Here is a 22,944-nt window from a genome sequence, read left to right as displayed (position 1 = left end):
ATAATATCAGAGCAGTGGTGGGAGCCAGTGTTCCTGGAAAGAGGAATGAGAGGATTAAGTTAAACTGGAATTCAAGACCTTTGTTCTTCAGATTGAAAGAGGATGATGGAAGGGTGGAAGAGGGTAAGTGGGGTTTAAGAGAGGATGCTGGAAAGTTGGACTCCTAGATTCCTGATATCAGATAGATGACCTTGAGCAGGCTGCGTTGCATCTTCACAGACTAGAAGTCAAGGCACAAAATGGGGTTAATGTTCCCTACCTGCCTGTTGTTGCTCATCTGTTAATGAGATGCTCTGAGAGCAGGTGGGGAAGGGCAGAACCTTCATCACCTTCAGGGTTGCTGGCTTCAGCCTAAGGGCAATATGCCATGATCCTGCTGCCTCTGAGCTGAAGGTGCTTTGCTGCAATGCTCCTCATGGTGCTTGGTTTCCCCTTGAACTAGAGCGGAAAGTGCTGGTCCCAAACATGGGGCTCACACCTGGGACTCAGCAGCCCGGATCTGCCACCCCGCAGCCCTGTTGCTCCAGTGCTTGGGAGCACCCAGCAGCCGGAGGCAGCCCCATGGGCCAGGAGCCTTCTGTGCTGGCATTGGAAAACCGAGAGCAGCAACCTGCCTGGCTTGTCCAGGGCATGGCTTAAAATGGAGAAACAAAACCCACCTCTGGCACTGATGCAGTTTTGCAATGTTCAGGTATAACACTGGAACACGAGGAGTATAGCTGTTCGTTTGCTAGGGATGGATTAGTAGATGAATTATGCAATTGCGTGAATGCATCTGGGGAGAAAGAGCATGAGATGCAGAGCCTGATGCAAACTTTTAGTGGCTAGCCCCCCTCTTCAGTGATCACTGGGCTGGCACCTGTGGGGTGACAGCACTGGGATGGCTGGGATAGAGGGTTGTGGCACAGCCCTTGGGGCACTTACTCTGTCTGCATGCATGCAGTCCTGATGCAAGTTATATTGTATACAGGGCAAGTGCAGGCAAATAACTCTGATGGGCTCGTGTACGTGCGGATGAGTTTTGGATCTCCTGCCCCTTTGCCTCTGAGGTCCCTAGGCAAGAGCAAGTGGTTCTTGGAGTGTAGGATGTTTGTGCAAGGTCAACAGGTTCTCCCTGTGGTGGTGATGGGTGCTATAGGGTGCAGGTGCACGAGTGGGTGCTGCTGTGGACACTGGACATAGACTCTCAGCTGGTTGCTGCCAGGCTGGGCACAGAGGGAGCCCTACCTGTTGCCAGGGGCAAGTGCTGCTTTTTCTGATTCTCAGACTTTGGCACCTCTGGCATCCCTAGCAGGGCTTCTCTGCTGCAAGGGGTGCTTGGAGACCCCGGTGCCATGTACTTTCCCTTCTCTGATCCCTTCCTTCTCAGCTTTCTGATCAGAAGCTTCCCAAGGGAACGTGCCAGTGTGCCTGAGGATGTGCAGAGCAGGTGCTGCTGTGGGGGTGATCTGCCCTGGCTCATACCTGGTGAAAGAGTTGTGTGATTGCAGGCAGGGGGTGGAGGGGGCAGGACAGAACCTTTCAAGGAAATGCAGCAATAGTATTTCTTAAACAGTTGTTTGCAAAGCAGGGAGCTAGTGTTGCTGTGGTGTAACCTGGATGTGCCTGGCAGGGATGCACTATAACTTTACTGGAAACAGCAGAGCATAAATAAGTCAACTCAAACTAGCTTGTTGCTGAAGACCGATGAGGGGGATTCTCATGTTATCAGCAGAGCTGCAGCTCTGAGAATATGGCCAGGGAGAATGAGAAGCAACCATGGTAGCTGCTCATTTCCTTCAGTGAACACCCTTTCCAGGAGATCAGAAGTGAACTAGACTGGGGGGAGCATGTGCATCCAAGCTGCTCACAGCAGCATTGCTATCTCTGCTGTCTCGTCTCCTGCCTGAGTCCAGGCTGGGCTGGTGCAGAAGCACCCTGTCTGTCTGGCTTGCCTGCAAGCTGTGGGCTTGTGGTCTCCTGACAGGGGAAGAGGAAGGCACCAGGGACTGGAGGTCCTCATCCTCCATCTGGATGGTTCCATTTCTGCCCACTGTGATGTGGGAACAGAGGCTGCTTCTGACTTCATGTGTACCTCTGGTGTTTGGGCATGTAATGGGTCTCGATGCAGATGCTGACAACTAGTAGTAAGCCTGGCTCTGGGTTATTCATGACACGGGTCTAGCCAAGAGCAGCCTGTGAGATTCTTTGCAGCATATGGATGGATGCACTGTAGAACAGAAGAGTTTCTGGACCAGAGTGTGGTACCTCTGGTCCTCAGCTGGTGGCACAGCAGCTCTAAGAGGTGCTGGATGCAGCATTGTGAGCTGTGAAATGCTCTCTCCTGGCCCCTTCAGTTTGGGCTGGTCTTGTGCCCTGGAGTAATTTCTGAAGCAAAACCTACCTTTTAACTGCAATCATACTTGGGGGATCTTGTCCATTATAAATTAGCAGCTTCTTTGCCAGCCTTGTCAGCTCTTGGCTCTGGCAGTATCTTGCAGCAGGGAGTTTCCCAGTTGGTTTGATCTTTCCTATGAGCAGCTCAGGGCCGCCTTCTCATTCCACACCTCATCTCACCAGAGAGGAGCACTGGTGCCAGTGCTTGACCTCTGGGGCAGGGATGCTCTGAGTCTGGTGCTAGAGGTGGAACTGGGTAGCCTGTCCTCACAGGTCTTCGGTCACACCATCTCCTTTCTCAGAGGTGTCTGCAGGTAGGATTGTGCTTCCCCTCCTTCCTCCCTTCTGCTGTTTCTGTAGATCTCGGCCCCTTTGCTGCTGGCCCCATTCTCATGTCCTGGGTTCTGCTTTTGTCAAGTTGAACATGATGTCAAATTAAAGCCACCAGAGGGATAGCTGGAGTGAAGCACCCAGTTTAAGGAGGCAGCGTTGAAAATCAATAACTTAATTGCAGACATTTGATGGACTTTTATCCAATTTATAGTCCTCCTGCCCTGCTACGTGTAGAGCATGAGGACATGGTGCTGTGTCTGGCTCTGGGCAAGCGAAAGCCTTTCCTCTCCCATGGCTGTCGCCCCTTTGCAGGTCTGTCTGCTGCAGAGATGTGGTGCTGCAGTGTGGATCAGGCCCTGGCTGGGAGGTCCCTTTACCAGGCTGGCAGTGACCATGTTGCTCCGTGCTGACAGGAAAGGGGCAGCTGTGGTGATAACATCTCGTCCCCAGCTCCTTCCCAGCATAAATCTGCTGGGAGAAAAGCTCCCAGCTGTTCAGACCAGTGATCTCCTGGAGAGCAGGTCCTGAGGTGGCCTATGGTCTGGTCCCTCCTGCCACTCTGCAGGACAAAAGGGGCATTTGCAGCAGTGTCTGGAGTCCTGGCTCTCAGGCTTTTGAGGGGAGGCAATGCTGCATTTGCACCCAACTGTTCTTGTTTTCATCAGCATGTGTGAGTGATCAGTGTTGGCTCCTGCTCTCCCGTTCTGCCAGCCCTTGGCCCTGAGGTTTGCATGGCTCTTCTCACCTCATCCCTGATTTTTTGTTTTCCTCTTTGTCCCTGCTGCAGGCACCTCTGTGATGCAGGTGATGGCATCTGATGCTGATGACCCCACATATGGGAGCAGTGCCCGGGTAGTCTACAGTGTGCTGGAGGGCGAGCAGCACTTTACTGTGGACAGTAAAACAGGTGAGCAGCGCTCAGCCGGGCTGGGGCAGTCTGTGTGGGGCATCAGGAGACCAGACCGTGGCCGTGTGTCCTGCATCTGTTCGGTGCACGGCTGTGTGCCAGCAGGCCTGCACCTCCATGCTGGGTGTTGGTGCTGGGGTACCCATGCCATGGGTATTACTGGGTGTTGGAGAGGAGGTTCAACAGCCCTGCAGGCTGCTGCCTGGCTCCGTGCAGTGCCTACAACAGGCAGCACCGTGGAGCAAGACCTGCAGCTGCCAGCCCAGAGTGCCCTGCCCACGCCTGCACTGGCCAGAGCTCTCCTGTGCTCTATGCCCAGAGCAGGAGTGCACCCACAGGCACATAAAATCTCAGTGTGAAAGGTTTAAGTACTACCAGAGGGGCCTTACCAAAGCCTGCATTGTTATCACCAGGGCTTTGATTAAAGGTAACACTTTAAATTAAGGATTGGTTTATAAATGTTCTATTAATATTTAATGAAAGAACAGTAGAAGCTGCTCCATTCCTTAATAACTTATAATAGAGCCTGTTGTAAAATGCCTCTGTAATAAATTCCTAGCAGATGATGCTCTGACATACTGGTTAGAGTAGACCGTAACCAGGAGATGTTGGGGTATATATTCTCCTTGCCTCCCAGGAGTGTGACTCTCATTACCCTTAATGAGAGCCTTGCAAGCTTTCTAAGGAGGGAAGACACTCAAATGCTAATAAGAGGTATTTAAGGCACAAAGCATGCAGTAAAGTACCCACAGTTTAATGAAAAATTGTCAAAGGACAGGTATGCTGGGTAGCTACAGCTCTTGTTGGAAAGCTGGACAGCGAAGTCCCCCCCCACCCTATTGCTGAACCGCAGTGATACAGGCTGAGATCAACCCCTGGACTGAAGTGCCAACTCTCTATCAGGCTGACCTGTGTCTGGGCTAATAGATATTTTCTAAGGCTGTTTTTATGTAAGTCAGAGTGAAACTTGTTTGGAGGCTCTGGCATAAGGAGAGTGTAAGGAAGGTATGTGTGCCTGAGCCTCTGCATCTGCGTGAAACCATGCACCTGCCGAAAACCAGTCCAGTGCACATGGGCAAGCCAGCCACAGCCCCGTCTGTGCCACCAGCCCTGGCTGCCATTGGAGGAAAGCTCAAATTTGGTAGCTCCTAAGCACACCTGACAGCAGAGCTGGGGTATGTGGTGGAAAATGCCATTGTCTGGACAGAGGCTGGTGTGGTGGGGAGAGTGCACAAGAACAAGCTTGGGGCTGTACCCACTCCTGGCCCAGCAGCTGCTGCACCTGGGCTTTCTTTTCTCCCAGATTTGCTTTGTTTTACTGGGGGGGCAGGCAGACAAGGGGGGAGATTAATGAACAATGGGCTAAACACTGAAAATTCAGGTGTATGTGAGATTCTGTTAGTCTGAGAAAGCTTTGTGTGAGTGGAAGCCTGACTGCTAGAATGAAGAGAGGGACCACTGGGCACAAAATGCACGAGCCAGGACATGCAGAGGCTCAGCTTCCTGCAACAACATTAATGCTCTGTATTAAGGCATAAACTAAAATGTGCCCTGTGGGACTGTGGTGAGAATTAATGTCACTCTGGGAATCCAAGCTTCTTGATTCCTTGACTTTTTGTGTCTTAATTCTCAAGCTGGTTGTTTGATACACTGGGAGGGTTGATTTACTATTCTACTTCCTTGTGTTTCATAAAAGCAAAACTGCTGACAATCTGCAGGAGTCATCTGTCCCTCTTGAGCCATGTCTGCTTCCAGAATATCTGACCGCTAAAGCTGGTACTGCGGCTGACTCTTTGGTGATGTCTGAGCTGCAAATAGCCTTTTGTAGCTGCCTCGCCTGGGCTCCAGGAATGCGGTGTGTAGCTCTGCCTGTCAGCCGCTTAAGATGCAGCTGCAGTCTGTCCTGCACTGCCTGTGGCCTCGTGCCTGGCATGAGCTGTGTGCCCCGCTGTCAGTGCTAGCCCGCGTGGACACGCTGCTGGGGGCAGCAGGCGCAGGACTGGCAGTGCCGAGGGGGGCTGTTGTTTCATCGTGTCTCTGTGGTACTGGCCAGGAGCCAGCCCATCCACCCAAGCAAATTCCATCCCGCTCCCACTCTGCACTTGAATAGGATTTTAGGGCTCCACATGGGAATTCTGGCCTGACTGGCCTGGCTTCTGCCCTGAGCATAAGATTTAATTATCCATAGCAGCAGCATAACTCTCAGAGCCACCATTGTTATTAATGGCCATAAAAAGAACCATAAAAACCTGGCATGTTACATTTCTTATAATATATGGTAACAAAGAACAATTTGTTTTCCCCTTTTGGTTTTACCTCCTTCTCTGCCTTTTCTTGCAGGTCCATACATGCACATGCTCCCTTGCACACTGCCTAAGCCCGTGACTCCTTCCAGCATGACTTCCTTCCTTGCCTTTCCAACCAGCTCTTTTCGCGCTGTCCTTCATAGCATAGGTGTTGCATGTACAAGTGTGATTTGCACGCTTGAGTACAGGATATGAACCATGTGTATGTTGCTTAGTTTGCCTTCTCTTCTTGGATGTTACTAGCTGTGGTATGCAGCTGGGATTTTGGATTCGATGGACCTTTCAAAGGCAGACCCAAACCATCTGGATGCCATGCTATGCCAAGTCCTACCACTCAATAAGCCCTGAATTCCCATAGTGTCTCAGACGTCTTTTTTTTGGGGGGGGACGAGCAACTAAACGGTCCCACTGGAATAGTGGGTGCTGCAGCATGGCATTTGCTGGTGTCCACAAAGCTGTGGAGAATGATTTCAATTTCCACACTGTTGAATGATGGTGAAGAAAAAGCACAGTTAATGCATATGAGCTTTTTCTTTCTTTCCGTATACACCAGCCACTACCTCTCATGCTTTGAGAACTAAGTTTCAGACACTGAAACTGTCTGTGGGTTTGTGTTGTGTACCGCAAATCAGGTCCCAGAATGTACCCTGCACATATTGAAGGTCTCGGCTGGCTTTTTTGGTGTATGAGTGGGGAGCTTTGTATGCACAAACTTTGGAGGTATGATTTTCTGTGCCAGCTATGAGAATATCCCCTAGGCTCCTTGCAAGAGCCTGCAGGCATTAGTCATATTTAGGCTTTGTGCTGCCTTCCTCATTCATTCTCAGCTTGCAGATAGGCTGCAGCTGATCTTTGTCTGCTCTTTGTAACAGGTGAACTGCATTGCACTGTTTCGTGGCTGCCCTGTTATTGCTGGAGGAGGCTGTGCTTTTACAGTAGTAAGCACATATGTGTGCTTTGCTGCTTCTGTTGGGAACAGCCACTTCTGCTGTCAGTGGTGGGTGTTGGCTCTCTGAGCATGCTTCAGGGTGACTGCAGAGGGCCCCTCTCGCCCTGCAGCAGGCTGCCGACTGGCTGTGGGACAGGCTCAAGACTGCGGGGGCTGTGAGCCCCAGCTTTGCCCAGCAGGACAAGGGTCTGGAGGTTTAGTGCTAGTTCCTCTTCTAGCTCCAGGAAGTCTATCCTTACCAAGATCCTTCTAACTTACGCTTTTCAGCTGCTGAGATGGGCACAGAGAGTATGTGACTTCCAGTGCATTTATGTGAGAGGAGAAATCAGAATGCATTTAAATTTGCAGGCCGAATTTTCATGTTGTCTTATATCACTCTGCATTCTGTACCTCTGCAGATTATTCACCTTTATAGGGGCAAAGCTTTTCTTCAGCACACAGCTGCACCTGCCTGTTGATGTCTGTTCTGGTGTTCTTTGCAATGCCCTTTCTCATTTCTGGCCAGCATGGCTGGAGACTCGCTGCTGCCTGCAATCCCTGCCCACAGCCTCAGGAGGAAACCTGAAAATACTTGACACCCAGAAGGGGGACACAACCTAGTTCATCTCTTTGCAGGGATATTGACTGCTACAGAACAATCGCAGCAGGGAACATTGTAGGCCTCATGGTATTTGGTGCTTTCCTAAAAGCCCAGCTTGTCAATTTGGGAGTGTGCATGGGAATCTTGCTTTGTACTGAAAGGAAGAGGTTGTTCTTAAAATCTGTCATTCTGCTGTATGCATGGAAAAGGCAGAAGGACTCAGAAGGCTAATTGAAATGCAGTCTGGCATTTATGATTACTTAAACCAGCTCCTGAGTTCTAGAGCCTGTCTCCTGACTTAGCTGGTGAGGGCTTAGAGGTACTTGTGCCAGGGAGAGCAGGACAAGAAATACTGGCCTGCTGGGATTAAGTTTATGGTTATTTGTGTGCAGTCATTAGTTGTTTCATCCTTACCTGTCAGCTTTGCCTGTTTGGAGACTGACCACAGCCCTAGTGACAGGGTAGTAAGGGTAGACCGGGAGAGGAGTTGTTGCTGGGAACATGCTGAGTGCTGATTTGGGCTGATGAACTGTTGGATTTGTGTGATGCGGTGGTGGGAGGCAGAACGTGTTTCTCTGCTGCTCTTGCCAGTTTGTTAAAAATGCTTCTTGGTGCCTGGAAACACAGATATTGGTATGTACGTGTTTGTGTGCACTCATGGGTTTATGCAGGTCTGTGTCCCATCCCAGAAGCTTATTCATCAGAGCTGTGCACGGGGACAAGGGACTCTCAGTATGGGTGATGAGAGTCTGCAGAGAAGCCATGCTTATTTAAGGTGCTCTTATTATCAAGACTGAATGTTAACAGTCCTTTCCAGACTAGTGCAGGAAGTTCAGTTGGTTTGGGACCAAATTGTATATTTGGTTGTCTTGAGGAAATTAGGGTATGTCTACTCACATGCAGTGGGAATAAATATTAAATGATGAGGGATTTAGCTGCTGCAAGAAGAGACAAAGGAAGGGTGACTGTGCTGGCCTATCTGTGAGAGCTCGCTGCGGGTGCCTCCCTCCAGGGCACTGCTGCCTCTGTGCTGGCATGGGCAAGGCTGAGTCCAGCCAGGAACAAGCCTCTGCTAGGTGCTCCTTCTGAGCAGTGGCAGTAGCTCTGTCTCTGCAGGTGCTGCCTTAGAAACTGTGGGGCACACTGGTTTGAAAAGGACTTGGCCACCCACTATGAAAGGTACTGCAGGCTGCAGCATCCCTCAGCCACAATAGTTGTGTGACTCTGTACCCTTCTAATTAACTTTGCTGCTTAGCTTGGTTATGCTGATGCAACCATAACGTTTCCATTTCTAGATCTCAGCTCTGTACCTTATTTGCTGAAGAGCCATGAACCTCCTGAACCTTGTGTCTAGTACCTTGCTCAGGCTGCCTGTAGCTTCTGCCTCCCAGATCATCCTGAGCTGAAGGACAGAAAGGGGGGCTGTGCATGTAGGGCGGATGAAGAGCTGATTTTTGAGGCTAAGACCCCATCTGCAGTGGGCTGACCTCCTCCAGGATGTCAAGCAGCACTTGTGTCTTGGCAGATAAATTGGTATTTCTATGTCCCTGCAGGCAGGTGTGGGCATGGGTGAGGAATCTGCAGTCTATTTGGCAGGTGCCTTGCCACCCCTGGGCTGAGGTGGAGATCTGTATGCTTTAACTTACCAAACTGCTGGGAGAAGTGAATCTATTTTATCCAGCTACCTAACAGGAGGGGATAGAGAAGACAGAGCCTATCTCTTCTCAGGCATGCACAGTAAAAAGACACAAATGCCAGGAAGAGAAGACTTGTCACCGTGAAGGTGGCTTTTCCATAATTGGAGATACTCAAAACCTGACTGTACATGGCCCTCAGTAATCTCATCTGCCTTTGAAGACTGCCTGCTTTGAGCTGCAGTTGGATCAGGGACCTCCGGAGGATACTTCCGCATCCATTACTCCATGACTTTGTCTTTGCACTTTGTGGCAGGGAGCATGGTGCTCCTGACTGCCCTCAGCTGGAAGGTGCCTTGTCCAGAAGGTCTCTGAGGATGTGGACATCTGAGCTAGAAGTATCTGAGAGCAGAGCAAAGCCCATAATGATGGGATTCCTGGAAGGCAGTTACCTGCTGAGTGCCTTGTCCTGCTTTGTTTTTATCACCCAAAGAGAGTCTGCTGTTTGAGCAGATCTGACGGTATTTATGTGATGCTGTAAGTGTCCCCTTGCCTGGTAATTATACTGATTAATCTGGATCATGCTGGAAAGTCACATGTGCCTTGTACCAGAGGGTATGCCACCATGTGTCTGTATTATTCAACTATAACAGATGCTGACAAGAACTAGGGAGATGAGTCTGAGCTGGAGGTTGTTCTTGCTTTGTTAGCAGTGTCTGGGAAGGATAAAGTTTGACAGTTTTTCTGGCTGGAAAGAAGGTGAATCTTGGGAGATGATAGCGAGGACCTTTCCATGTTCTACACAGAGCAGTGGAGGTCCCTGCCTCTTCTGTGACTGTGCCCTGAGAACAGGTCTGCCACCATCACTTGCTGCTGCTTTTGCAGAGTCCCTGGGAGTCAGGTTTTGCAAGCAGAGGCTCTTCTGGCTCTAGGAGATGGGACCATGCAAGTTTGCTACTGGTGAGCGTTTATGGCAACACTCATAGTGTCATATTCAAGGAACTGGTGCGGAGCATGTTTGGAGGCCCTGATCTGTCAAGGCCGCTAGCAAAGTGGTACCTCAGCCTAAAAGGCAAAACCAGCCTGACAGTTGCGGTAGTAGCCTGATGTGGCCCATGCAACTTTAGGAGGAACAGCTTTCTAAGTGACCATCCTGCTGGGGCTCTTGGAGGCCTGGGGCATGGGGCAGTTCATCTGCATCAGACCCCCACTTTTCCAGGATGGACTAGACAAACAGCATCTTGGCAGGAGGTAGTTTCTGCTCACAGTCTGCACCCCCATCAAAGACAAGAGTTTTGTCTGTCTTGTGCCACTAGAAGAATCTGAGCTGTCTGCGGCTGTTTGTCTGCCCTTCTCTGCCTGTGCCAAATGGCCCAGACTTGCTCCCCGCTGGGATGGGTGACCTTGGAGATGTTCTGGGAAGTGCCTGAGCACTTTCCTCCCATCTTGCATGGTGCATTATGAGCTACATCATTATGAGCAGCTCAGTTAAGTCATTACAGCCTTGGTGAATGCATGAGCTTTTTCCCTCTCATCCCAATTCATCATTATTGTGCTGACATGAATCATTTTCATTATAAAATGCTTCAGACCCTGTTAATTAACAGAATTGCTTAAATTTCAATGAGATGGTGCTTGCCCAGAAATAACGGTTTTGTATTCATAGTGGAGTGGCAGGAGATGCCTATAAGCATGACTGGCTGAGGCCAGTCCCCTGCAGCCCTGGGGAAATGGTGCTTGTGCAAGGCCACTCCTGTCTGCTCTCAGACGGGAGGTTGCAGTTCTCGATGGGACACGTGCCTAGAGGTGCATTCATCGCATCCTTGTCGGTGCTCCCTCAGCACCTTTGGATGAGGTGAGGTGGGACTCCTGGTCAAATGGCTTCCTCTGAACAGACCCAGGATGAACAAGGGAGCCAGTGCAGACCCTAGGCCCCATCACAGGGTAAACACCCACTGTCTTCCCGTGGAAGGGTTGGGATGCTCCCTAGCAGAAATTCTGCAGCGCTCTGCTGCTTCTGACCTGCATGCTGGCCAGGAGTGTGGACCTTGATGATCGAGTGATAGAAGGGCTGAGAGTTACCCAAGTGTGTAAACAGGCAGATGCTGGAAGTGCTCGAGAGATGGTGGGTGAGGCAGAGCCTCCTCTCGATTCATGGGGCTGAAGGCAGTGGGAGTCCAGGTGATTACAGAACTGAAATGACAGAGGGACAAGGGAAGCTGAGTGAAATTGTGCTTATCTGTGAGAGCTAGGGAGCTGCAAGGATCTGAAACGGTGGTTATGTCTTTATACTAAATCCTAACAATGATAATCATTGGAATAATTGCTAGTTTCAGAAAGCAAGGAGAGAGAGAAACATCTCCAGAACAGTGTTGCTAGCTCCTGCTGCACCTGTAATGTCATGCAAAGGAGGGGAGGCAGGCGGGATTTCATCCTCCCAGCTCAGTGGCATTTCTAACTGCCTTTGGGCCCCAGCACCAGTGGCTCCTTGGTGTGACCCGTTCACCCATGGCCTTTGTCAGGAGGTGCACAATATCACGCCAGACAAGAACGGAGAAACTGTGGCAGCCCGCTGGCTGTGGAGGGCTGATGCCTGGAAGCCTCAGGGTATGTCCCTGAAGCCACATCTTGTCTCCTTGCAGCCTGCTGGCACCCAGCTCTCCCCTCCTCTGTGCTCGAGTTGTGCTGAAGGCTTCCCAGAATGCCTGGAGCCAGGTGGCTTGGATGGCTGTGATGCTCTGCTATTGCTCGCTTTGTTGCATGTCAGCAAATGCCTTGCAAGTTGCTGAGAGCAACTGGATGATTCTCTGCTGTTTACTTGGCAAGGGAGGGACTCCTTGTTCCCTCTAGGTCGGACCTCCTCGCTGGAGACCCACACCGCACAGCCAGGCAACCCCCTTCCAGCATCTTCCCTAACACCAGGCAGGATTACTGGTGAAACAAAGCAAAGATGGATTTTGCAGTTCACAGTAGGAGGAGGTAAAGCTAATAGTTAAACAGAAAATCTTGGAGAGAGCAATTACAAAACCAGAAAACAATGTCTAAATCTGTGGGAATGTTAAGAAACTGAGCTGGAGGGGATTTTAAGCTGATTCCTGGCTGTTCTGGGGTGTTGCTGGTATAGTGGGAATGTGCCGCCAATGACCTTGCATTCATGCGTGCACTCATGCTCATGTATGCCCCTGGTGCCACCTCAGGGCAGAGTAATTTCTTTTTCATTCTTAAAATATTTCTTCTCTGCTTTGTTTCCATGTAAATGAAACACTCCTGGGTGACATAGGAAGTTGTAACTTCTGTCTTTCACAGTGTTTTCTGGATTTTACTACTCTGTTTCTTGTTGTACATTCCTTTATATTTTAGTCCTGGTCATTTCCCCCAAGCCCAGATGACTACTGAAGACCTATAAACACTTCTTTTAAGAGACTTCATTTCATAAAAAGTACTAACATACTATATGTTTTGTTAAGCTTTATTGTCTCTAGTGCTTCTCAGCCCCTGACACAGAGCATGTATATCATCTCCGGTCTCCTTAACTTAGAAGGACACTTGAAAATGAGGGGTTTTGTGCAGAAAGACTTTTAGAAATACACTGCCCCGCCTCATTCTCCAAATCAAATAGGGGGGCTCTCCAAGCATGCTTGGGCCATGAGGCACCTGGGAAATGGAGCTTGGGCTCAGAGCACTGATGTTCTGTTAGGAATGCTGCAGCAAGCCAGGCTCCTGCTTGAGCAGATAAGGATAAGTGGGCTGTTGCAGATTTGTGCCAAAGGGGTTTTGTGACTCAGCCTGGGCTTTCACACAGCCTTTCTGTGCAAACCTTGAGGCTGACCCCAGTGCAGCCCCCCGCATCCAGGCAAGTTGCCTTGCTCCTGTGTCTCTGGCCCCCACCAATCCTTCACTGGGCTCCTGGCCTCCCTGGAGAGAAGTACGAGCCTCCCCTGAGCGAGACTTTAACCCTGTCAGAGCTACTGGCAGCCCACAGTAGAAGTAGCAGTCAGGAACCTCTCATGCAACATGCCTGCAAATCAGCTGCAGAGACTTGTTGCGATCAGGTTGGGCCTGTGGCCATTCCTGGACTCTGGGGCCATTTTCAGGATGTTTCAGCCTGGCTGATAACCCCCAGGCTTGTTCTTCTCTCCAGAGACCTTTTCTCCCTTCAGTCGGCTTTTGCTTATGTGAGCTCTGTGAAGGCTGCAAAAGGGTTTGCTCCCCTTTGCACTGGGGCCCAGCAGATGTTGTTTGTTGTTGCCAGCAATGTGCTCCTATGGCAAAGGTGGCTCTCAGCACCTAGGGCTGCATTAGGAAGAGCATTGCTAGCAGTTGAGGGAGGTGACCTGTCCCTTCTACTCAGCACTGGTGAGATGACATGAGTGCTGTGTCTGGTTCTGGGCTGCCAAATATGAGAGAGACATGGGCATGCCGGAGTGAGTCCAGGGAAGGGCCATGAAGATTGAAGTATTGGAGCATCTGCCATGTGCAGAGAGGCTGGGATATCTAGCTGATCCTGTTAAGAGCAGGGGCTTGAACAAGGTAATGTCCAGTGGCCTGTTCCAGCCTCACCCTGTCTGTGACTCTGCAGGTGCACTGCGACCTGCCTGTGCTCACGCTGTCCTGCTGGTTTCCAGGTGTGATCCGGACAGCCGTGGCTGACCTGGACCGTGAGACGCAGGACCGGTATGAGGTGGTGATCCGCGCAACGGACATGGCAGGACAGCTGGGTGGCCTGTCTGGATCCACCACAGTCACCATCGTAGTCACCGATGTCAATGACAACCCACCACGCTTCCCTCAGAGTAAGTCCTGACAGCAGTGGGGGGTGAGCACTGGCCCTTGTCATGGTCCTGGCCCTTTGTGGGTGGTGGGACAGAAGCTCAGCTCCCAGCACAGCCTGGCACATATCCGCAGGGTGAGTCAGCTCAGCTGCTCATGCTTCTTGCAGAGTGGCAGCACCACGGTACTATAGCATGCACAGCTCCTTGCCTGGGTCTGAATGTGTCCCTGCCTGGCAGTGTGACGGAGGGGCAGCTGCCTTGGCTGAGCAAGTTCGGGGCCCTGGACAAGACCCCTGCTCCCGGTGCTAGTCCTGGGAGTGAGCAGGGCTCTGTGTTGGGGACAGCAGAGCTGGCCCTTTCCTGACCCCTCAGTGAGCAGTGCTGGGGAAGAAGGCAGCCTGATCTGTCATGCTGCTGACTCCTGGGAGCTTGGGCAGGGACTTGGCTGTTGGCTGCTGGCCTGGCCCGGCCTCTCCTGGCTACTGTGTCAGAGTTTGGCACGCTCTGCCCCAACATGAGGCACGGTGACACTGCCCAGCTCACAGACAGCAGCCTTGTCACAGGACAGCTCTGTTTTCCAAGTCACTGCTAGTGGCTTGTGGCTTATGCTTGTGTCTTCTCTAGGACCCTCCCCAAATGAGAAGGGCAGGTGATCCTGCTGCGAAGAGTGGGCTGTGCAATCTCTGCAGTGCACACCAGCTGCAGAGACTGGCAGCACATGGCTGGCAGACCAGAACGGGTGCTGCAGCTGAAGGAGGCTCAGCTCTTTAGCTGCATCTCCTAGAAATTAGAAATGATAAAGTTTGCAAAGAATCAGAGAATCAGTAGGGCAGTGTCCATACAGAGAAATCAGCCCTTACTTCACCCGCCACCTTGAAACATTAGTGCTCCCCAATTATCTTCCCTCAGCCCTTGTTTTGGGCTGGGGTATGTGTTTCTCCTGGTAGGGCATTCTGGACTACAGACACTGGTAGAGGTTGGGCAGCCCTCTAGTCCAGAGGTGCCCCCAGGGAGGTATGCGAAGGGCCTTATGAGGCTGGAGGGGGTTCAAAGGCAGAAGCAGTGACCCTAGTACCTTTTTCTCCTCCAGAGATGTATCAGTTCAGCATTGTTGAAACTGCCCCTGTGGGCACAGCCATCGGGAGGGTGAAGGCAGAGGACTCCGACGTCGGGGAGAACACGGACATGACATATCAGGTGAAGGATGAGGAAGGGGTGGAGATGTTCAAAGTCACCACGGACAGCAATACCCAAGAGGCTGTCATCACAGTACAGAAGGTGAGAGATGAGGAAAGCTGGCTGGGTAGGGAGGGCACAGATCTCTAAGAGGGCCCTTTCCTTTGGGGACTCCTGCTGCTGCATTTGAGTTGAAATAAATGCTCCTCTGAGCGCTGCTCTAGCAGTAGCATTTTTGTGCCTGCAGGTGCAGGGGGAGACCTGCCTCTGTTCTGCCTGGATGGCAGAACGTAGACCTGTGTCTGGGAGGAAAGGCTGAAAAGGAGCAGCAGTGCAGTGCCTGCTGGAGCCTGCACAGGGCAGCTCCCTGGGTGGCAGTGAAGAAGCAAGCCGTGCATAGGTGAAGCTGTGCATAGGGCTATGGAGACGAGTGCTTACAGCTTTTATTGATAGCACCTGTTAGGGGAGAATTATGCCCACCTAATTCCTATACCTGACCAACAGCACTTTGACTGTATCTGCTTTTGGTGGGAAAAACAATCAAGCAAACACTTGATGAAGGCAAGAAAGAATGATTGTTCACCAAGGCCACTGCATTCAGATCGCCTCTCCTGTAGAAATAATAGCAGGGTGATTAATGATCAAAACCCGCTCACGTGCAGCACACAGTGTGCTGTCTTCCCCATGAATCCTGGCTGCCGGCACGCTGCGCAGCCTGGACACCCTGTTGGAGGCCCTGGGGGGAGCGGGCTGGAGGCTTCCTCTTCCTCCTGCCCCCCTCAGTGTGGGCACTGCCGACAGGAGGGCAGAGCACAAGCTCGCAGCCTCCCACGGAGGCGCTGCCTGGGGAGCAGGTGGCTTTAGTGCTGCCTGTGATGTCTCCGGTGAAGGAAAGGGCAGCAGGGGGGCTCCTCAGGCTGGGTATGGCTAACCCTCTCCTGTTGTCCCAGCCTCTTGACTACGAGTCAAAAAAAGTGCACACTGTCGTGGTGGAGGCCCTCAACAAGTTCGTGGACCCACGGTTTGTGGACCTGGGTACCTTCCGGGACCAGACCATTGTGCGGGTTTCGGTGCTGGACGTCGATGAGCCCCCTGAGTTCCGACCCCCCTCCAACCTGATGGAGGTCCAGGAGGACGCACACGTTGGCTCTGTCGTGGGGGTGGTCACCGCCCTTGACCCGGACACAGTGAACCATCCTGTCCGGTAAAGCAGCTGCCTAAACCTCATATCATCTTCCTTTCAATGGTGGGCGTGGGGCCACCTGCAAGGGACACACGTGGCCTGGGGGGCCTCGTGGCCATGGCTGGGGCAGAGGGGAGGTGATGGCAGAGGAGGAGGGGCAGTGCAGGTGAAGGTGGCAAGTGCTGCATGCGTGGCCAAGCACGTGAATGTGTCCTATGGGACAGGAAGCTGGCAGGTGAGTGGCAGCCTGTGCACAAGGAAGAGCAGCCATCTCACAGGTGACAGATATGTCACGGGCAAGTGATGGATTTGTGAGTGGCAAGGGAGTGTCGGGGAAGGTGGCTGGGTGATGCTTGCCTGTCCTTGCTGCTGACAGTGAGGCATCTGCAATGGTGCCTGACACAGGCCAGACGAGCGACCAGAAATGACAGGAGGGCAGTGATGAAGGATGGCAAATGAGGTGAGGCTTGGGAAGTGCGAAGCCACAGCTTTGCTGTGTGTGTGCATGCATGCACAGGGATCAAAGATCAGAGGAGTTTATATTTGGGCAGGGGACATAATCCAGGCAGAAGCTTATCTGCACAGGACATTTCCTATTTCCATGTAATTTGTGGCTAAAGAGATTGTTACCTTGTTAAATTGTTATTACCTAAGGCACAAAGCAGCTTTCTGGCTCTGCCAACTGGCCCGAGTCACAAGCAGTTGGGGTGGAAAGCTGGTATTCAGAAAACATCCTCAATGTGTGGAAATTTTCCTTGAAATGTGTGTTCTCATGCCAGGTGACGGCAGGGCTGAAGGCGCCTTGTGCACAGCTGCTCACTTCAAATGAGCAGTGATGGCTTTACATTTGAGAGCTCTGTAGGGAGCCCGTCCCAGGCAGCAATAAACTGGGACACAGCAGGGACAGGGACATGGGATGGATGAGGATGTGGCCAGGGAGGGCTCGATTACAGTACTGATTCTATTCAATGATGTCCTCGTGTGGCTGCTTGGGGTGCTGAGCTCCAGCGCTGTACAGCCATGGGGAACGCACTGGTTCAAGGTGGGGTGAGGGGTATCTCCAGATCTTCATTGAAATGAAGATTGAGATGTTTAGAAAGCTCAGAGAAGAATTTACACATGGAAAGCTGCTATCTACAGATGCCTGGCAGCTAGCAGAGAGTAGTGTCACAGAGCTGGGTGCTGAAAGTTGTCTTTGGGGTGAACATGAATGAAATCAGCCTTGGCATGCCAGGAACTAGAACTATATATGTGAGTGTTACACCACTTGCACTAGTCAGTGCTGTCTGTTGGACATGTTCTCAAGTACCTCCTGCTCACCTTGTCATGTGGCTACCCTCTCCATTCAGGCTACATGTCTGATTTCTTTTTGTCGCCCACCCTGAGCATGTGGCTGTTAGCTTTCACTTTTCAGATGTGTGCAGTCTTTCTACACATCTGTGTGTGTACATGTGTGCATGTGCTTTTTCACTTGACTGTTTCTAGCGGTGCTACAGAACATAGATTTTATTTTCTGATCTGTAATTGTAGGAAAGGGGCCTTGGGGACAGAACTATTCTTATTCTTGTTTTTTCTTGTTCTTTGTGCTGCTTCTCTGTGGAGCTTGTTGCATTGTTTGCAGACAGAACAAAAGAAAGCAGAGGAGGGAGGCTTTCTGCTACTGTGCAGAAGGTGATGGGGACTTGGAGCAGAGAGAAGCAGATTCAAGTGCTGAGCAGGAGCAAGAAGGTTAGAGCCCAAACTTCACTATGCAAGTGTCTCTCTTATAGCAAGGTTAGTGCCAGACAAGGCAGTGCCTCATGCTCGGGCACAAGGGCCCAGCCAACAAGACTCAGACATCTGCTGCAGCTTGGGAATTGCAACATGTTTTCCCTTGTCAGGGTTGATGCATTCAAATATGTGTCCTCCCTCCAGCTATCCTTGGGCACGTAGCTCATCCTGTGTCCCCCATGCTCCCCTGTGGCATTTGGTCTCTATCAGTCCATCTCTTCACTCCCCTCTGTTCTTGCAGTGTCTGCAGGTATGAGCAGTGGCAGCTCCATCCCCTTTTGATGCTCGCTTAGTGCTTGCCTGGGGAGTGTGGGTGGGTGAGCCTTCCCTGCCATTTTAGCATGTACCAAGTGGAAATGCAGGTTTATATTGGTCATGCTGATGTGGCATCAATGCAGGAGGAAGGTGCTGTTGGATCTCTCCTGCTTTCCTGTCCTCTGGCTAGCCAGGTGATTTAATAAAATGCTTTGTCACATAGGCAGCTGTTCACAGCTTCAAAGTGGTGCACAAACATTAACGCAAGCGTCCTGCAGCACCCTGCCAGGATGTGACACTAACCCGTCAGTAGGAGACGGCAGTAAGTCACCTCACATTTCAAGTGTGCTACTCCAAAGTACAGTCACAAGAAGCCAGCACTTGTACTTCACCTCTGATATGTTAGAGAGCAACTGGTCCTGACAGCATGACCAGTATTTGATCCTCAGCTCCTTGAAGTTGGTATGAATCCTTTCAAGTTGCTGCAGTTCAGTGGATCCCTTTTAACTTCCTGATCCTCATCTGCTAGAGGTGGGAGCAAAGACACGGCTGTGTTTCTGCAGTGGCTGCTGTCTCCTGGACTCTGGTCTGTGTGTTGGCTCTGCCCTGTAGATAGGGGAGAGCCACAACCTTCTGTCATGACGAGATGCACTCTCCCCTTGAGGCAGGAAAGAACAAGGATTGCCAGAGACAGCAGAGTAAAAATCACCTCTGTCAGCATTTCCAGGTCCTGCTGACACTAGGCTGCCAATAATGAGGTTTGGGAAGTATTTTTAGCCAAATGGGAAAGGAGGTGCCCTTGGCTCTTTGTTTTCTTCCCCAGGCCAGCACAAACAGGGCTGTGCAGCTCCTGCCACACTGTCCAGCCTGAAGCAGCTGCTGGAGGCACATTTCAGCTTGGTGGTCCCCTGCCCTCCTAGTGATCTGCTTGTCCCACAAGGCTGTGCCCACTTAGTGTGAGAACAAATCCCTTCCAGGCAAGCTGGGCTGCAAACTGACTTGTTACAGAGATGTGAGAGTTGAAAGGGCCTCTGACTCCCCTGTCCTTGGGAGGCATCCCAGAGGCACTACTCGCTGCTCCTCTCCCAGCTGCATATGGATGTAGAGCCCCAGCAGCCACTTGCCCGGGGGGGAGGAGAGCTGTGGCATAGGTTGCCCGAAGAGCACCCCACCTCTCTGGGTGAGCAGCCCCAGCTTGTGGCTGCTTGAGAGGAACACCCTCCCTCTGGTGCTGATGCTGCGAAGTAGGGAGTCATGCTGAAGTTCAGCACTGCAGAGGAGCTGCATGCATCCTCAGGAGGAACACAAAAACCCACCGTGGTACAGGAAGGAAATGCCTTTCTAAAGGACCGGTGCTTTTTATTTTATTCTATCCATGTTTGTTGCCTAACAAAAGCTGCAACCACTCTTTTTCAGAAAGATTTGGTTTCCAGTTGGCTTTTTGGCTTTAGCTGTACATTTCCTGGGCATAGTGCAGTTTTTTCTCTGCTGAGCCATTGTGAGGTAATAGTGATAGACTGTCTGTGTACGTGAGGCTGTATGTATGGGAGCCTTTTGTTTTTCTCTCTGCAGTGGGAGCCTGTACTCTGATTGTGTGCATTCCAGGCTTTATCAGCAGTGGTAAGATGTTGCTTGGGATTTAAGGTTCTCGGAGATATTCTTGTTTGGCATTCACCAAATCCAGAGGCACGTGTTGGACATGGGCATTTTATAGACTCCAACAGCACAGCAAGAACTACAACCTGCTTCAACACAAAAGAGAGAGGAGGAAAAAACAAACACAACAAAAAGCTTTTCACACAGTGTTTGAAAAGCTCCCTATTAACAAAACACATGGCATAAAATGTGCTTCTCATTGCATTCAGAGGGAGAAGTGAAAAAAACTGCTTGAGACATGCATTCACGAGAAAGATGAGACCAAGAAAGCTGTCTAAATTAAACAGTCACTTGTAACATCCAAACCAACAGGCAGTGCCAGCAGGAAGAGAGGAAAATGGATTACAAGGTCCGCATCCCAATCAGAGCTGGGGACTGCAGTTCCAGATATGGAGCACAAGCCAGCTTTAGGAGGAATGAGCATATGCCCTATCTCTGAGTACCTGGAGGAGTCAGGGATTAATTGCTGCCCCTTCCCAGGTGAGAAGCACTGTTTGACTTCAGTGGGACAGATGAATATGAAGCTGGACTACTAGAGGTGGAGAAGCTTGTGGTGGTCAGCACAGACTTTGGTTGGTAAAGATTGTATTGCACAAAATGATATAAACAGCACAGCGGATAGCTTCTCACTCTAGCACAGGGTTAGCCATAAGCTCGTGGAAGGGGAGGTCTGTTGTTGCGTAGAGCAGCGTGGAGCAGGTTGATCTGCAGCTCTGAGCGGGTTATGGCTGTGGCTTTGGTGGGGTGGATGGACATCCCTGTCCCCCCTCAGTCCCCAACTCCAGAGCCAGCCTAGTGCTCCAGAGCCTCCACAGCACTTTGCGCAGATGGAGAGCTACAGACCCACCTGGACTGGCCACCTCCAAAATCACAGCGTGTAGAAGCAGGGTCAGCCCTGCTTTTGTGGCAAATGCAGGTAAGGCTCAGAGCTGTCTCCTTCCTCTGGTGCAGTGTTGAGAAGGTGGCAGCTCTCTGTGTAGCGGTGGTGACAAAGAGATCAGATTTCTGATTTGGTTTGTGCCCTGCCATAGAGTACAGGCAGTCAGTCCTCAGCAGACAATTCTGAAGTGGCAGAAGACAACCTTAGCAGCAAAGCAATTAGAAAAGGTTACCAGTGGCATGAGGTAGAGTGCTCCCCTACCAGCCTCCTGCCCTCTGGCCATGCAAGCAGCCGGTGTCAGATGTTTCCAGGCTCAGTGATGTCTCCAATCACTAGCTGGGTTTTTCTGTATAGCTATTTTTTGCAGACATCTTTGTTTATGCAGCAATGACGTGAGCGTGAACAAAATGGGCGTGTGCTTACCTGAGAAGCAGGGAAGGCACATGAAGAGTAAGTACTATCTTGAACTGTAACAGCATTCAGAAGTGGAATGGAAGAACAGGATGTGTTCCAGGTCAGGTGATGTGGGAGAACAATGGAAGCAGTTATGCAAATGCATCAATTATGCTATTGGAAAGATATTAGGTGCTGACATCCCGGTTTCTATTCCTCCTTCCAGCAGTACATTGGACTGATGCGTACAAGTCAGAGTGCCCAAACCTCTCCTTTCCCTTTGCAGTGAGCGAGCACAGAGTGGATGAGAGACTGCAGTATGTGCCAAGGCAGTGTCACTGTCCCTTGTGGAGCTGGCTACAAGCCTGTAGAGACTCTGTTTCCAGCTGGGAGTTGGGGCAGAAAATGCAGGGTGGCTAGGAAGTCCCTGGCAGTTGGTTCAGAGATGCCTAGGCTTGTACCTGGCTTTGTGTAGCAAATCCCCATCGCCTCTAGATGCGAGGAGGGGGGAGGAAGCCAGCCACATAGGTGCAGAATGTGCTAGATTGTGAATGTGCACAGATGCACTTTAGATAGTGATTTTTGAATGTTTTTCCTTAACTACAAGCAAATGCTGTTGTATTTTCTCTCTCATCCCCCTGTCTGCCTGAAAGGGGGAGAGCTAGGGAATGTAACCTGGTACTGTATAACACTTTAAACAGCGTATAAATGCCATTGTATGTGCCTCCATCAGAGACAGAGTTGCCCGGCTGTGTGGATAGGTGCCCCTCAGGAGGCACTCTCATCTGCAGCTGGTTCCCCCCTAGGGCATGGGACAGAAGGGCATGGAGGCTGTTGATGCTTCTGTGCAGAGTGATTATCCTTGCATGCAGAAGGTGAGCTGGTGTTCCTCAGCTGCAAGCCATGTGGATGATGGACTCACAGACCACAGCTGGACTGTGCCAGGTGAGGTGCAAGCACTTGGGAAAGCTGCCTCACAGTGTGTGGAGCGCCTCCACCATCCAGAATGTGCTTCTAGCCTAGAGCCTGTCCTGCTCTGCTCCTCTTGTCTGATGTGGCCTCTCAGTACTGTCCTGTCTTGTCAGCTTTCCAGCTTGCTTTGTCCCTACATTTATCTTCCTTCTGTTGTTGGACATGTGACTGAAGGCTTTAATTTATTCATAGCCCTCCTTTTGGTAATTTATCCTTTGTACTCTTTGCTGTCTCGTATTATTTAATTCTGTAAAGCACTCTGGGATGCAGTGTGTATGAAAGATGCTGTACACAATAACATTATGCTTTATTGTTTGTGATTTCTAGGCCTTCTGGATTTCTAATTCTGATTGCAGTGGTGGTGTTTATTTGTGTTACGGCTGTGCTCAAGGGCCTCAGCTGGATCGGGCTTTCCTTCCAGTCCCTGCTTCCAAGGAGCACACATCTAATTGTGCCCTGATTAATGTTAGCTTGCTTTATTCTGTGTGTAACGGTTGGAAATGCAGGACATGCCACTGGGACTGATTGCGTGGGCTTGTGGTGTCATGGCTAAGGTGCAGGGCTAAACCCAGGTGCCTGACTCTTCTTGTGAGCTGTGGTGTTGCCCTTCAGGAAGAGGTTGGAGTTGTGCTCTCCAGAGGTGGCATGGGGAGTGGGTGGGCTGTTGATGGGATGCCCAGGGAGGGGGCTGTTTGGGCCAGCGCTGGAGCAGCTGAAGGAGAAGAGTGAGAGCTGGGTGTGAAGGGTCTCTGCTGAGCAGCTGGAGCTGGAGGAGTTCTTCAGCTTGCTCCTGTGAAACTGG

The 22,944-nt window shown here is 51.0% G+C and overlaps 1 protein-coding gene across 1 annotated transcript in view; it reads left to right on the top strand.

The window, feature by feature from the left end:
* CDH22 (cadherin 22) overlaps window positions 1-22,944 on the top strand; it is a 57,114-nt gene that overhangs the window by 12,627 nt on the left and 21,543 nt on the right. Inside the window, exons 3-6 of the mRNA XM_082325822.1 lie at window positions 3,497-3,616; window positions 13,711-13,878; window positions 14,948-15,135; window positions 15,984-16,237. Coding sequence (XP_082181948.1) covers window positions 3,497-3,616; window positions 13,711-13,878; window positions 14,948-15,135; window positions 15,984-16,237 — 730 coding nt within the window. The remainder of the gene's footprint in view (window positions 1-3,496; window positions 3,617-13,710; window positions 13,879-14,947; window positions 15,136-15,983; window positions 16,238-22,944) is intronic.

This window comes from Platalea leucorodia (assembly GCF_965183815.1).
Source record: "Platalea leucorodia genome assembly, chromosome: 13".
NCBI lineage: Eukaryota > Metazoa > Chordata > Aves > Pelecaniformes > Threskiornithidae > Platalea > Platalea leucorodia.
This window is presented reverse-complemented; position numbering and strand designations above follow the sequence as displayed.